The following is a 12,542-nucleotide window of genomic DNA, read 5'->3' on the forward strand; positions in this document are numbered from 1 at the left end:
CCACTACACCACCAGTTGCCAGTTGCTTCCTCAGGCATCCTCAGTGCATAAAGATCGTAGGTTACCTTGATGTAGTTTAATCTTTAGATAGATCTTAGGGGCCAGGAAGAGAGTTCACAGGAGATGGTGAATACTTTTTCCTTGCCATCCTTCCATCCTCTCCTGTTTATGACCTTCCTAAATGCATTCCTCTTCGCTTCCTCTTTTATTTACTCTGAATTGCATATGCATGCTCAAGTAGGAAATTAGCTTTTTGTAGTTTTAACTTTAACTTTGTCCCCATGTGGGGTTTTTTATGAAATGCTCAGAGGAAATCTGATTGGTACTTCCGAACACTTTACACAGTGTTCGTAAGAACCAATCAGATTTTGTGAATAAAACAACCCGGGCCGGAGGGTGGAGAGGAATTATTATTATACGGACTCCTCCCAGAGTCTTGCTGGCTCAAGCCTCTGTGTGTATTTTATTATCAGAGTCCAATCCTTCCTTTACTTTGGGAAGGCCTCACCCCACAAAACCCCTCGACTCTCCGAGAGGACTCCCACCGCTGCTACTCCACCATTTGTGCCAGTGGGGCTTTGCTCTTGACTCCACAAGAGCGTAGGAGATGAGCCTGAAGGCGTCCCAGGAGTCCTGGCAGACTACCCTGAACCTGTATTTATTTGGTTTACTGATATCCTGCTGCAACCTAGTAAACTATTCTCGAAAATACAAGCCTCATTCAAGGTTCCTATTCTAATCAGAACTAGTTTCTGAAAAATCAAGCCTGAACTTTCAGGTTCAGGACTTCAGAAAACAGGTCGTCTGTCTGAACTGAAAGTATCTGTAACATTATTTTGAAGCACTGCTTTAAGACTAGCTCAAGAGTGTCTTCCTGGCCCCAGCTCTTCAATTTCTAACATGGGTTTGGGATGGGAAATGGGGTTCTCCCCCTTCCCTGCCCCCCCCCGCCTATCCCTGCTGGTCTCCAGCTGAGCATACCTTGGCGTGAGCTTTGGTCTCCGCAAATTTAATCTTGAAGTCAAACATTTCAGGCGGAGGCTGCTGCTGCCTCTCCACAGAGGCCTCTTGCTGGTTCATCAGCTCCCGGTTAACATCCTGGAACAGGGAGAGCAGGAGTGAGGCATGCTGGGAAGGCAGGGCCGAAGGAGGAGGAGGAGGAGGAGGAGGAGGAGGAGGAGGAGGAGGAATGCACCTGGGGGAACCAGGAGAAGCCCCAGAAACCCCAAAGGCACCTGAGGGGGCTAAATGGGAACCGGAGAGGAGAGAGCACATATAGGTGCATAGAGATTTTGTGGCACTTTATCGCCTCCTGGCCCCAGTGCAGGAGATGTTGGGTCCGAGGGGCAGCCTGGAAAGAGGAGACCCACGTGCGGCCCCTCCACTTCGTGTTCCACACAAGGCTCCTTGCGCTGATGCTCGCCTGTCCCTCTCATGCGCTTGGAAGCAAAGTCTTGCCCTTGCACAGACATTTTCACTGGGAGAGGAGGCCAGGTGCTCTCCAAACGGGTCAGGAGTCCGTCATCCCTCCCGCAAGGCTGTCCTCCATCACCCGAGCCTGGCCTGCTCTGCGTCCCGCCTTCCTCCCCCCACAGCAAGCACCTGCAAGTGCGCAGTCAGCTCCCGATACTTCTTGATGGTCTGCTGGTAGTCGGCCACCGTCTCCTGAGCCGCCTCCACGCGTTTCTCCGCCTCTCGCACCCGGGCAGTCGCCATGTCCAGCTGCTCTCGCAGCTCCAGCTCTGTCTCCCTGGCGTTCTCCTGCAGCTCATCGTTCATCTCGTTTATGGCTTCCTGGAAAGGGGGAAGGGCGTGGGGGTGAACATGGAGGATGCAACAGCAGGAGGCCCTTGGTGGCCAAAGACTGACCGACCACCAGACAAGGATAAGGAGGGCACCCCACAGCCCGCCTGTGGGCCACGGCAACGTCTGGGGAGAGACATGTAAGAGGCACCCACTCCCTCTTGCCACGAGGCAGACAGAACAAAAGCCAGCCCCCTCCCCTCCCCTCCCTGCTCCTCCGCCCCCTCACTCTCACCAGGTCTGAAACCGTCTCGCGAAGCTCCCGGACCTTCTCCTCCAGGTCCAGGTTCCTCTCGGTCAGCGTCTCCACCATCTCCTCAGCCCCCAGAGCAGCATCCACCTGGGAGAAAGGACACAGGGTTGGGCCCAGACCTGGAGCGATCCGGGCACAGCTTCCCCATCCCAGCCCCTGCCCCGGACAGCAGAGGGAGCCCAGCCCCAGAAACCAAGGCTGAGCCTCTGACCATTGTCACCTTCCTTATTATTGGTTATGCTTGTTAGTCAGCTTTTCTCACAGAGTGAAGCAAGGCAGCTGGCATTTAAAAGCAACTAAGGGCGACCAAGACAAAACAACCCACTGAAATGGAACTTAAAAAGAGCAAAGCCTCTATACTCAAACTGTGAGCATCCCAGAGCCGGCGGCTGAGGGGGCTTTTTCCCAGCAAGCAAGGCAGAGAGTGTAAAAGCTCAACCAGTCAGCCTGCAACCGCGTCTGGTTGAAACTGCAGGTGCTGAATGCTCCTGAGATGCCATAGTACTCGACTTCCCTGTTTGGGATTCTGGCCAGGGGTGGAAGCTGCCCACCAGGCCTCCTGGCAAGGCACAGCCTCCAGCCCACCCCCTTCTCCCCAGCGACCCCCAAGCGCAGCTGAGCGCATGGCTTGGAGGAGACGTCAAGGCGGGGCTGCCTGGCCCTGGGCGCACATGCCTGCTCCTTCAGCTCGTCGATGGTCCTCTCCGCCTGCTTCAGCTCCTCCTGAAGCTTCTCCTTCTGTTGCCGCAGCGTCTCCAGCTCCGTGTTCTTCTTCTCCATGTGCTTCTGGAGCTTGACGTGCTCCTGCTTCTCGGAGGCAGACAGGTCCCGCATCCTGCCGAGGCCAGAGGGGGAGAGAGAGGGCGGCTCAGAGTCATGCGCCCGCGGGATGGGAGGGCAGCAGAGCCACCCCAAGGCCCTCCCAAGCCAGACAGGGGAAGGAGGAGCAGGACACTGGCATGGAGAAAGAGGGGGAGGCACCTGCTAGAAAAGGCTTCTCCCCGCCCCCAAAATATCCTCAGACAAGCCTGGGCCCAGTTCATTCCCCCCCCCCAATGCTTTTTATTGAGATTTAAGAACACCAAGTAGGATATATGTAATATGTAATAAGATTTGATGTTTTTGTTGGTCGTTGTTGGTGTGCCTGGGCCCAGTTCAAGAGAGAGAAGCTTCTCTGAGAGTGGGCAACAGAAACAGCTCACGCCACAGACCCAGGAAGGGTGGGGCAGGATCCTGCCTTCAGAGGCTGCAGGAACCAGGACACCGGGGGCGGTGTGTGCCTGACGTGGAGGTGTGTGTTGGTTGCATGCTTGTGTTCTTACCGCACCAGCGCCTCCTTCAGCCGGCCATTCTGCTCTTCCAGCTGCTTGACGTGGTAACTGGAGGCAGCGCCGTCAGATCCTAGAGAGGGGGGAAGGAGCATGTGAAAGCCTGACTGGATGCAGCTGGCGCAGCTGACTCACTGGCAGGCAACATGGTGCGTGGGAAGCCGGGCCGGCCTCTGGCTCAGCAGGCAGCCACCCCACCCAGCCTATGGGAGGAGGGGCCTCTCAGCTGCCTTCCTGCGAGGAGGGCACCCAGCGCCCCTGCTGCTGTGGGGGATCCAGGCCCTGCTCAGGAGTGTGGCGCCTCTCCCAAGGATGCAGCCAGCCGGGTGAGGCCCTGGGAGAAATCAACCCTTCCACCGCTTGGAGAGCTTTTTCTCCCTGAAAGAAAGGGCAGGGCAGGCTAGGCCCGGCCACCCACCCACCAAGTGAGATGCCAGTGTTCCTGCCACCCTCCCGGAGCCCCCGCCGCTCTCACCCTTCTCCTCGATCTCGTGCTTCAGGATCTCCAGGTCCATGATGAGGTACTCCACCTTCTCCTTCAGGGAGTCCACCTCCTGCTGCAGGGACTCTGCCCGCTCCTCGGCCATCTCCTTGTCCAGAGTGGCCATCTCGATGGCATCAGCCGTGTCGGCCATCTCCTCCATGTAGCGCTCTTTGGCCTCCAAGGCCTCTTTGGCTTCCTGGCAGGAGAGGAGGCAGCTGGGCCTGGCCGGTCGTGCAGCTCCCACCCTCAAGCCACCCTGGGTGCCCGGCTCCCCAGAGAGACTCCTGCCTGGCAGCCACCAGCGGCAACCAGGACGGCATCTCAGGCTAACGGGCCAAGTCTTGGGAAAGGCCCTCTGAAGAGCAGCAGGGGAAGGACCAAGCAGAGCAGCCCAAATCTGAGGGATGCTGGGGGAAGGAGGGTGTGTGGGCTGCTTGGGCTAGGAGGAAGAGGCTTCCCCTGAAAGGAGACCCTCTGAGACTTCCAAGGCCTGGCATGGACCAAGCCCTGCGCTGCTGGGTGCCCCTCTGCCCCCAGGCAGAGCTCCTCAGTTCCCAGCATGCTTTGCAGGCTGCCCATCTACTCTCTCACCTTTTTCGCCTCCTTCAGGCGCTTCTGGAGCTCAGCCTGCTGCTCCTGCATTTTGCTCTTCCACTCCTGGACCTGCTCCAGCTGGATCTTGTACTTCTCCAGCTCCTTCAGCTTGGCCTTGTCCTCGTTCCGCTTCATCTTGAGGGTCTCCAGCTTCTCCTCCAGGTCTCGCACCTGGCTGCGCAGGTTCTCCTCCTCCTGCAAGGCAAGGAGGGTCCCACAATGAGAAGCCACACCCTGCGTGCTCAAGCCTGGACCTCCAAGCAGGAAAGAACCACCTGGCTGGCACCAGGGGAGACCTCCTGCCACATCACTGCTATTTAACCTACAGTATCCATCTGCATAACATGACCTGGATAGCTCAGCTGGAAACCAGCAAGGTTTCAGGTTTGATCCCCGTATGGGGCAGCTGCCTATTCCTGCACTGCAGTGGGTTGGACTAGATGATTCTCAGGGTCCCTTCCAAGTCTGTGATGCTTTGCAGTTTAGCCCTAATAAGGCAATTCTCACGGAAGGGCTGCAATGCCACCTCCTCTCCACCAGGGGGCACTTCCGTCCGCCTCCAGGGTCTTGATCACAATCCCTGCTGTAACACAGAAGCACCAGCCTCCCCTTGGAGCATGAAACACTCGCATAGCATTAGCACAACGAATGCGCTTTCTTTTGAAATGCAATGTTCCACCTTTCCTTTCCAGGCTTACAAATAGTTATAGACTTTCAAAGTCTGTGTCAAGAACTGTAACATGCAGACAATGTCATGTGGTCCTGCAACTAAACATTGCAGAGAAGCCCCCCAGTTGTCAATGAAGGAAGGGGAGGGTTGGTCCCCAGAGCAGGGAGGGGGAACTTGCAGTCTGGCCAAATCTGGGGGGCCACCACCATTATCCCCTGCTGGGAAATAGGGGTCAGCAAACTTTTTCAGCAGGGGGCCGGTCCACTGTCCCTCAGACCTTGTGGGGGGCCGGGCTATTTTGGGTGGGGGGGAAATGAACGAATTCCTATGCCCCACAAATAACCCAGAAATGCATTTTACATAAAAGCACACCTTCTACTCATGTAAAAACACGCTGATTCCCGGACAGTCTGCGGGCTGGATTGAGAAGGCAATTGGGCTGGATCCAGCCCCTGGGCCTTTATGCCTACTTATGGAGACTCTCCACTTAGCTCAGCCTGGTGCTGACAATGCCAAGGATGCAGGTACAATCCCCCTAGGGGCCACCTGCCTATTCCTACATTGCAGGAGGCTGGACTAGGCGACCTTCAGTATCCAACTCTACAATTCTGTGATTCTCCTTTTGAAATCTCCTTGGCTGAGGACTAGAATAGCCCACAAGAGAGAGAGAGAAAGAGAGAGAGAGAAAGAGAAGAATGAACACATTCATTGCTTAGTCTCAGCTGTCCATCTGTTCAGTAGGAATAATATTTCCACACGTCAGAGGGTTGCTGTGAGAGAGCACGTCAAAACTGAACAGCAATTTCGATATCCATAACAGCGCACGAAAGCTTGGGAACTCTGAGGACAGGTTCTGGGCCCACTGGACACCTTTAAAGCCCTAAATGGCCTCAGTCCAGTATACCTGAAGGAGCGTCTCCACCCCCATCGTTCTGCCCGGACACTGAGGTCCAGCGCCAAGGGCCTTCTGGCGGTTCCCTCACTGCGAGAAGCCAAGTTACAGGGAACCAGGCAGAGGGCCTTCTCAGTGGTGGCACCTGCCCTGTGGAACGCCCTCCCACCAGATGTCAAAGAGAACAACAACTACCAGACTTTTAGGAGACATCTGAAGGCAGCCCTGTTTAGGGAAGCTTTTAATGTTTTTAATGTTTAACAGACTACTGTATTTTAATACTTTGTTGGAAGTTGCCCAGAGTGGCTGGGGAAACCCAGCCAGATGGGCGGGGTATAAATTGTTGTTGTTGTTGTTGTTGTAATTTCCCGCTTTCAGATTTCCACGCTACGAGGGCTGCCTCTGATGAACTTGTGGACACAAGGAGGGCTGTCAGAGGCTCTTGGCTTTGAGGTCAATGGGATCCTGAAGCTCACCCTTCCCACTCATCCCACAAGCCCCATTGTAAATGGCGGGAAAGCTCAGCAGAGCCAATGCAGCCCCCCCCCCCCCCGGAAGCCGCCCAGAGGCCCAGGGGCCCATTTACCTTGGTGGGTGACAGGATTGATGGCGGAGCCACGGGAGAAGTCAGTGACGGCGTGGGAACCACGGGAGCAGCCAGAGGTGTCTGCGCAGGAGTGCTTGGCTCACTGCTGCTCATCTCGCCGGCCGAGGCAGAAGCTGAGCCCGAGAGCCCCGTTGTGCCGCTGGAGGCTGCTGAGCTGGCCGTCCGGGTGGGCTGCAAGGCCGCCATTGGGGTGGAGAAGGAGAAGAAGGAGGGAAAGCATGTTAGAAGGATGCTGGCTGCGCTGAGCCCACGGGCTGCTCTCTGGGGCAATGGCATTGCACAACCGAAACGGCAGATCTCACACAGCTTCTGCAAGAAACACACGGGGACTGATGAATCCAGGAATCGGCAGGAGTTGGAGAAGATTCTGACACTTAAGGGCAATGCAGAGGAGAGGGTTTGTGTGTGTGTGTGTGTAAAAAAATGCTACTTTGACAGCAAACCTCCCAATGGGCCTTTTTTTTCTGGAAGCCTGCTTGGAAGCCCTGCTCGACTCATAGGGCTTCCCTATGGTAAAAGCACTCTGCACCAGCTCTGGGGCACTCTCTTAGCCGTTCCTATTTGTGTCCCAAGGATGAAACCTGGCCTTAAAATCAAGACACCGCCCTGGTTCAAATGGAACCCTGACACCGCCAAGGGAAGGCTCATTCCAAGCGGCCCTTGCAGAAGGCGCTGGGGTGCTCTCACCCCCGAGGGCTCTGCAGCCTAGAGTCCTGCTCAGCCAGGCTTCCCTGCAGTGGGATGCTGGCTTCACAGCCAGTCTTTTATTTATTTCATAAAACTGATAAACCACTTTATTGGGGGGGAAAGGGAGGGGGACCTCAAAGAGGTTTATGAAAAGATAAAACAAGAAAATCAAGAAAAATACACTTTAAAACACAAAACACCCTGAAGTTAGAATACTTCCAACTTTTAAAATTACCCCAACTTTCTAAGCATCTGGGTCTAAACAAGACTGGTTTTGGCAGGTGGCGAAAAGGGTACTGTGAAGGCACCTGCTTGAGCTCAACCGGAAGGGACTTCCAAAGTGCTTGTACTGCCACACTAAATAATCAAGTTCTGGCAAGTGCAGACCTGGCATTATGTGGCACCTGCAGCGGTGCCACTTCTGTCAATCAAAGCGGCCGAGGGGCAGATATGGGGCTTTGTGGGATCTGCTCCCACGCCTGCCTCCAGACAGGCCTGCTCTGCATTTGCCCAGCTGGCTTCTCTGGGCCCAGGATGGCGATATGGGGGCACATTCCTGCTCACCTTTCAAGAATCTGCCTGGGAGAGCACCTGAAGGCCCACATCAGAGGGAGGGGCAACGGGCAAGTTGAAAATTAACCAAGTCACTGTGTCCAGATAGCATACATCAGAGAGCTCTCAAAATGTCTATCAAAGTATGCCTCTTGTCACTAAAATTGGCCTCCTTGCTAGAAGATGAGAAAGACTCATGCCATGCCATGTCTAATAATAATAATAATAATAATAATAATAATAATAATAATAATAATAATAATAATAATAATAATATTTATATCCCGCCCTCCCCAGCCAAAGCCGGGCTCAGAGCGGCTAACAACAATAAAAGTAACACAGTTTACATAAAATCACAATCAATTAATTAAAATACATTCTAAAATCAATTCAGAATCAAATTAATGGCAAACATGGGCTAGAGTTGAGTGTTCAGTGGGCTAGAGGGGGTCAGGCTGTGCCTTGGCCTAAGGCCTGGTGGAAAGATGTCAAGTCCCGCAGGGCCCTAGTCTCTTGGGACAGAGCGTTCCACCAGATCGGGGCCACGGACAAAAAAGCCCAGGCTTTTTCATTTGCATTATTCATTTGCATTATCCCATGTTTCTCCAGGGAGCATCTGTGGTTCTCCTGCCCATATAATCCCCACAGCAACCACGGAGGTAGGTGAGGCTGAGATATACTGAGATGCCCTCCCTACCCCGCCACAGAGGAGAGAGGCTGTAGCAAGGGTCAGCTCAGAGGGGCCTCAGACCCTTCAGCAGCAGAGAGCATTCAAAAGAGCTGCGCAAAGCCCACCGGTTCTCACCTTGGGCCTCCTGGTGGTGGTCTGGAGGCCGGCAGGAGCAGAAGGCAGAGGAGGAGGAGACAGGCAGACAGACAGATGGGGAAGACAGGAACAGGGAGACACAGAGACACGGCAGCGGCAGGACAGAACAAAGTGCGGAGGGAAGAAGAGAGACAGGAGAGTGGTTAGTGCGCGCGCCATCAGCTCCGCAAGTCTGGCACCCCGACACACACACCCCACCCGCAAGCCAAGCTGCTGCTCATGCACAGTCCAGATGGGCCTCCTCCCAGTGCTGTGAGGCTGGACACCCGGAGCAGCTTGGTCTCCTCTTCCTGGACAAGGGACAGACCTCCCTGCCTCTGAAGTCAAGGTGGCAAAGGGGCCCTTGCCACAGCAAAAGGACGGACACTGACGAATTGGAAAAATAAAAATGCGGCTCCCTTCTATGATTGGATTGAAAACTTGCAACGTATGAACAACTTGCAACGTATGAACAACTTGCATATAAACGCAGACAAATTCAATGGTATTTGGAATCCATTCTTACAAATACTGTAACGGGTTAAGATCTGGTGAAGTACAATAGCAACTCTGTCAAGTACAGTCATACCTTGGAAGTCGAACGGAATTCGTTCAGAAGACCGTTTGACTTCTAAAATGTTTGGAAACCAGAGCACGGCTTCTGATTGGCTGCAGGAAGCTCCTGCAACCAATCGGAAGTCCTGTTCGGCTTCCAAAAATAGTTCGTAAACCGGAACTCTCACTTCCAGGTTTGTGGCATTCAGGAGCCAAAACATTCAGGAACTAAGCTGTTCAAAAACCAAGGTACGACTGTATAAAGTTTTGGGTTTCTTCCTCTGCCCCCTTTATTTTCCCTTCTACACGGGTGCTGTTTCTCTTTTTCTTTTTCCTCTCTCGTTTGCGTCTCATCATGTTTAGTACACATATAATTATGTACTTTTTGAACTTCCAATTAAAAAGAAAAGGTGGCAGACCAAAAACCATGCCCCCCACCCTGGATATCCATTAAGCACTGCAAGCAGAGGAGGCAGCAAACTTCACAGCAGCCAAGACTCGCTTCAGAGGCGGGTGAAGTCGGAGAAATCTTGACGGGAACCTGCAACCGGGCCAGAGCTTGGAGCTGACCCTACCCAGGGCCTTCAAGGCACTTGGGAGCTCTGGGGGTCAAAGGCCGTCCTGACTTCCCAGGGGATAAGAGAGACGGGGAAAGGGGACAGATCCTGCAGAGGATTCAGCGCCTCCACTCACATGAAGGAGCTTCCTGGCAGAGGAGAGTCCCAGCTGGAGATGCCAGGGCTGGAAGCTGGAAACCCCTGCTCTGCTATTAAGGTCTGGGCAGGCTGATGACACCCACAAGGCCCCGATCCAGGCGACGCTTCCAAGATTGAGGAGGAGGCAGCTGCCCTTCCCATCTTGCTGAAACACTGAGACAGCACATGGCAGTGCAGAACTATCCTGGGGGTGCAGCTCTGAGAGGGCTGCAGGATGGTGCCCCCGCCGCTCTGCCACCTGCAAAACACCACTGGGGGCTGCAGCTGCCCCTCCCCTTGCTCTGCCCTCCTCTCCTGGAGCTCCAGCCCCCACCTTGCCAGCCGCCTGTGCCCAGAGGCTTTGCTGACAGCCAACGCTGGCGCCTCCGGGCAAAAGAAGACGCTGACAAAGTCCCCATTGTCCGGGGAGGGAGGCGGCTCCAGGCATTGTCCCTTCTCCCCTGCTGCGAAGATGGAGCGTCCTGCTAAGCTTGCAAAGGCCGGTCTCTCAAGCGCCCCTTGTTCTCCCTGCAGAACAAACTTCCAAAGAACAAAGTGCTCAGCTGGAACTTGTGGCTGGGGGGGGGGAGTAGGGGGGACTGGTAGCCAACCTTCTGCCTTTGGGGTCTGGTGCACAGCGCAAGTTCTTTCCCTTCCCAGCTCCTACCTGTGTGCCTGCAGAGTCAGGCTAGGTGTGGCCTGTATCTCTGAGAGTGGCAAATCGGAACTTCAAGGCTGCTTTCTCCACAGTTGCCCTCGCATATCCTTTGCCCTGTGCAGTTTGTGTAGAGTTTTGGGGACCATCTAATGGACATCTAAGGGACGCGGGTGGCGCTGTGGGTTAAACCACAGAGCCTAGGATTTGCCGATCAGAAGGTCGGCAGTTCAAATCCTCCCGTTGCTCGGTCCCTGCTCCTGCTAACCTAGCAGTTTGAAAGCACGTCAAAGTGCAAGTAGATAAATAGGTACCACTCTGGCGGGAAGGTAAACGGCGTTTCCGTGCGCTGCTCTGGTTCGCCAGAAGCGGCTCAGTCATGCTGGCCACATGACCCGGAAGCCGTAGTCCGGCTCCCTCGGTCAGTAAAGCGAGATGAGCGCCACAACCCCAGAGTCATCCACGACTGGACCTAATGGTCAGGGGTCCCTTTACCCTTTGCCTTTAACGGACAGTCACTGGGCTAAATGCCCCTCTTGCTGGAGGGAGGCTTCCTAGGGGGAGAGCCTCCACTTTCCGAGGGGGAGAGCTCTCCAGAGTTTCAGCCCCAGCCCTACCTGGAGAAGCAGGGCACTGAACCAGGGACATCAGGCATGCAAAGCATGTCCTCTGCCACTAAGCCACAGTCCTTCCTGGCTGGTGAATGCAGTCAGAGGGCGCTTGGCCAAGTGGGTAAGGAGAGCAGTCCATGTCTCGGAGGGGAAGGTCTACTTCCACCCAACCCTAAGATGGCCATTGTGAGAACATCACTGGAATCCCACTGGTTGCAATCCAGCCAGAATAAATGCACCAGAAGGGCAGAGCTTAAGTTTTGTTCTTATACGGTTGGCATCCTTCTGTCTCGGGAGACAGCGGAGGAGGAGGGAGCCTTTGGGAGTAAAGTCCAACCACGGGAGAGTTACAGCACCTTCTGTGACTGGAGAGACATGTTTTCTGGCAGGTGAGGCAGGTGAAAGCATCTGGTTTTGCTGCTTCAGGTGCACCATGTAAATGTAAAAAAAATACAGAGCACGCCCCACCCCCCCAATGTGCCAGTGCCTTGCCCGCCTCATTGTGGCTTTGCAAGCTCCTACAGGACCAGGACCAAACAGACTAACTGTGTGCCAAGGACAAGCCAAAGGTTGCAGCCAGCAGGGATGATGTGCAATATGCAAGTGGAGCGCCAGAATCTGAATACCTGATGCTGTTGCGCAAATTTTCCTCCCCCTCAAAGCCTCTCTGCCTCGGCTCCGAGGGGGAGCCACAGCAGCCACAGCAGAGCACCAGCAACAAGGCCTTTCCCTGCCCTGACCCAGGCTGGACAAGGCAGCCTCCCTACCTGCCTCTCAGCCGCAGCAACACCCTCTCCAGCCCCACCCAAGGCAGGCGCTCTCCCCATCCAGAGCGGATGATTTCAGCCCACCTGTTTCTGGCTATGGAAAGGCCAGCTGCAGCCACGCTCCAACGCAAGGACAACAACAGCTTGGTGCCCTTTTCGCCCACCTCATCCTGCCCTCCATGAGGCATTCAACCCATGAACTATGAAGTCCGTGAATATCAGCGACATCTACAGCCACCCATTAAACCCAAGACGCAATCTTAGCCTCTCGTGGTGCAACAAGCCGTGATTCACGTTCCTTGCATAGTTCTTGAGTGGCAAACTTTTGGGGAGCAAAGCAGTCTTCTTCAAGACACACAAAGGAATAAATACATTTAAAAGAGAGAGATGAATGAAGGGATGCATTTCAATGTGAATGGGCATGGGTTTTCCAGTTGCAGACACTGCAAGTTCAACTATGATTCCCTCCATTCAGCTTTCTTTCTTGAAGACCCAGACCATGATGAGGTGACCCAGCCTAGGCAAGCAAGCCACCGGCCCACACCTGGCCCCATCCTCCTGCGGCCCAGGAGTGACTTCCCAAG

General features: G+C 54.5%; 1 protein-coding gene across 8 annotated transcripts in view; it reads right to left on the reverse strand.

The window, feature by feature from the left end:
* DCTN1 (dynactin subunit 1) overlaps positions 1-12,542 on the reverse strand; it is a 66,023-nt gene that overhangs the window by 19,342 nt on the left and 34,139 nt on the right. For 7 of the 8 annotated variants that reach the window (XM_081206926.1, XM_081206925.1, XM_081206924.1 and 4 more), the window contains 9 exons: positions 8,676-8,696; positions 6,611-6,802; positions 4,460-4,657; positions 3,860-4,064; positions 3,379-3,457; positions 2,732-2,891; positions 2,039-2,143; positions 1,603-1,794; positions 982-1,098 (listed from right to left, as the gene is read on the reverse strand). In XM_081206926.1, coding sequence (XP_081063052.1) covers positions 982-1,098; positions 1,603-1,794; positions 2,039-2,143; positions 2,732-2,891; positions 3,379-3,457; positions 3,860-4,064; positions 4,460-4,657; positions 6,611-6,802; positions 8,676-8,696 — 1,269 coding nt within the window. The remainder of the gene's footprint in view (positions 1-981; positions 1,099-1,602; positions 1,795-2,038; positions 2,144-2,731; positions 2,892-3,378; positions 3,458-3,859; positions 4,065-4,459; positions 4,658-6,610; positions 6,803-8,675; positions 8,697-12,542) is intronic. The other variant, XM_081206922.1, reaches the window with a different exon arrangement.

The sequence above is a fragment of the Podarcis bocagei genome, assembly GCF_964188305.1.
Source record: "Podarcis bocagei genome assembly, chromosome: 9".
NCBI classification, from domain to species: domain Eukaryota; kingdom Metazoa; phylum Chordata; class Lepidosauria; order Squamata; family Lacertidae; genus Podarcis; species Podarcis bocagei.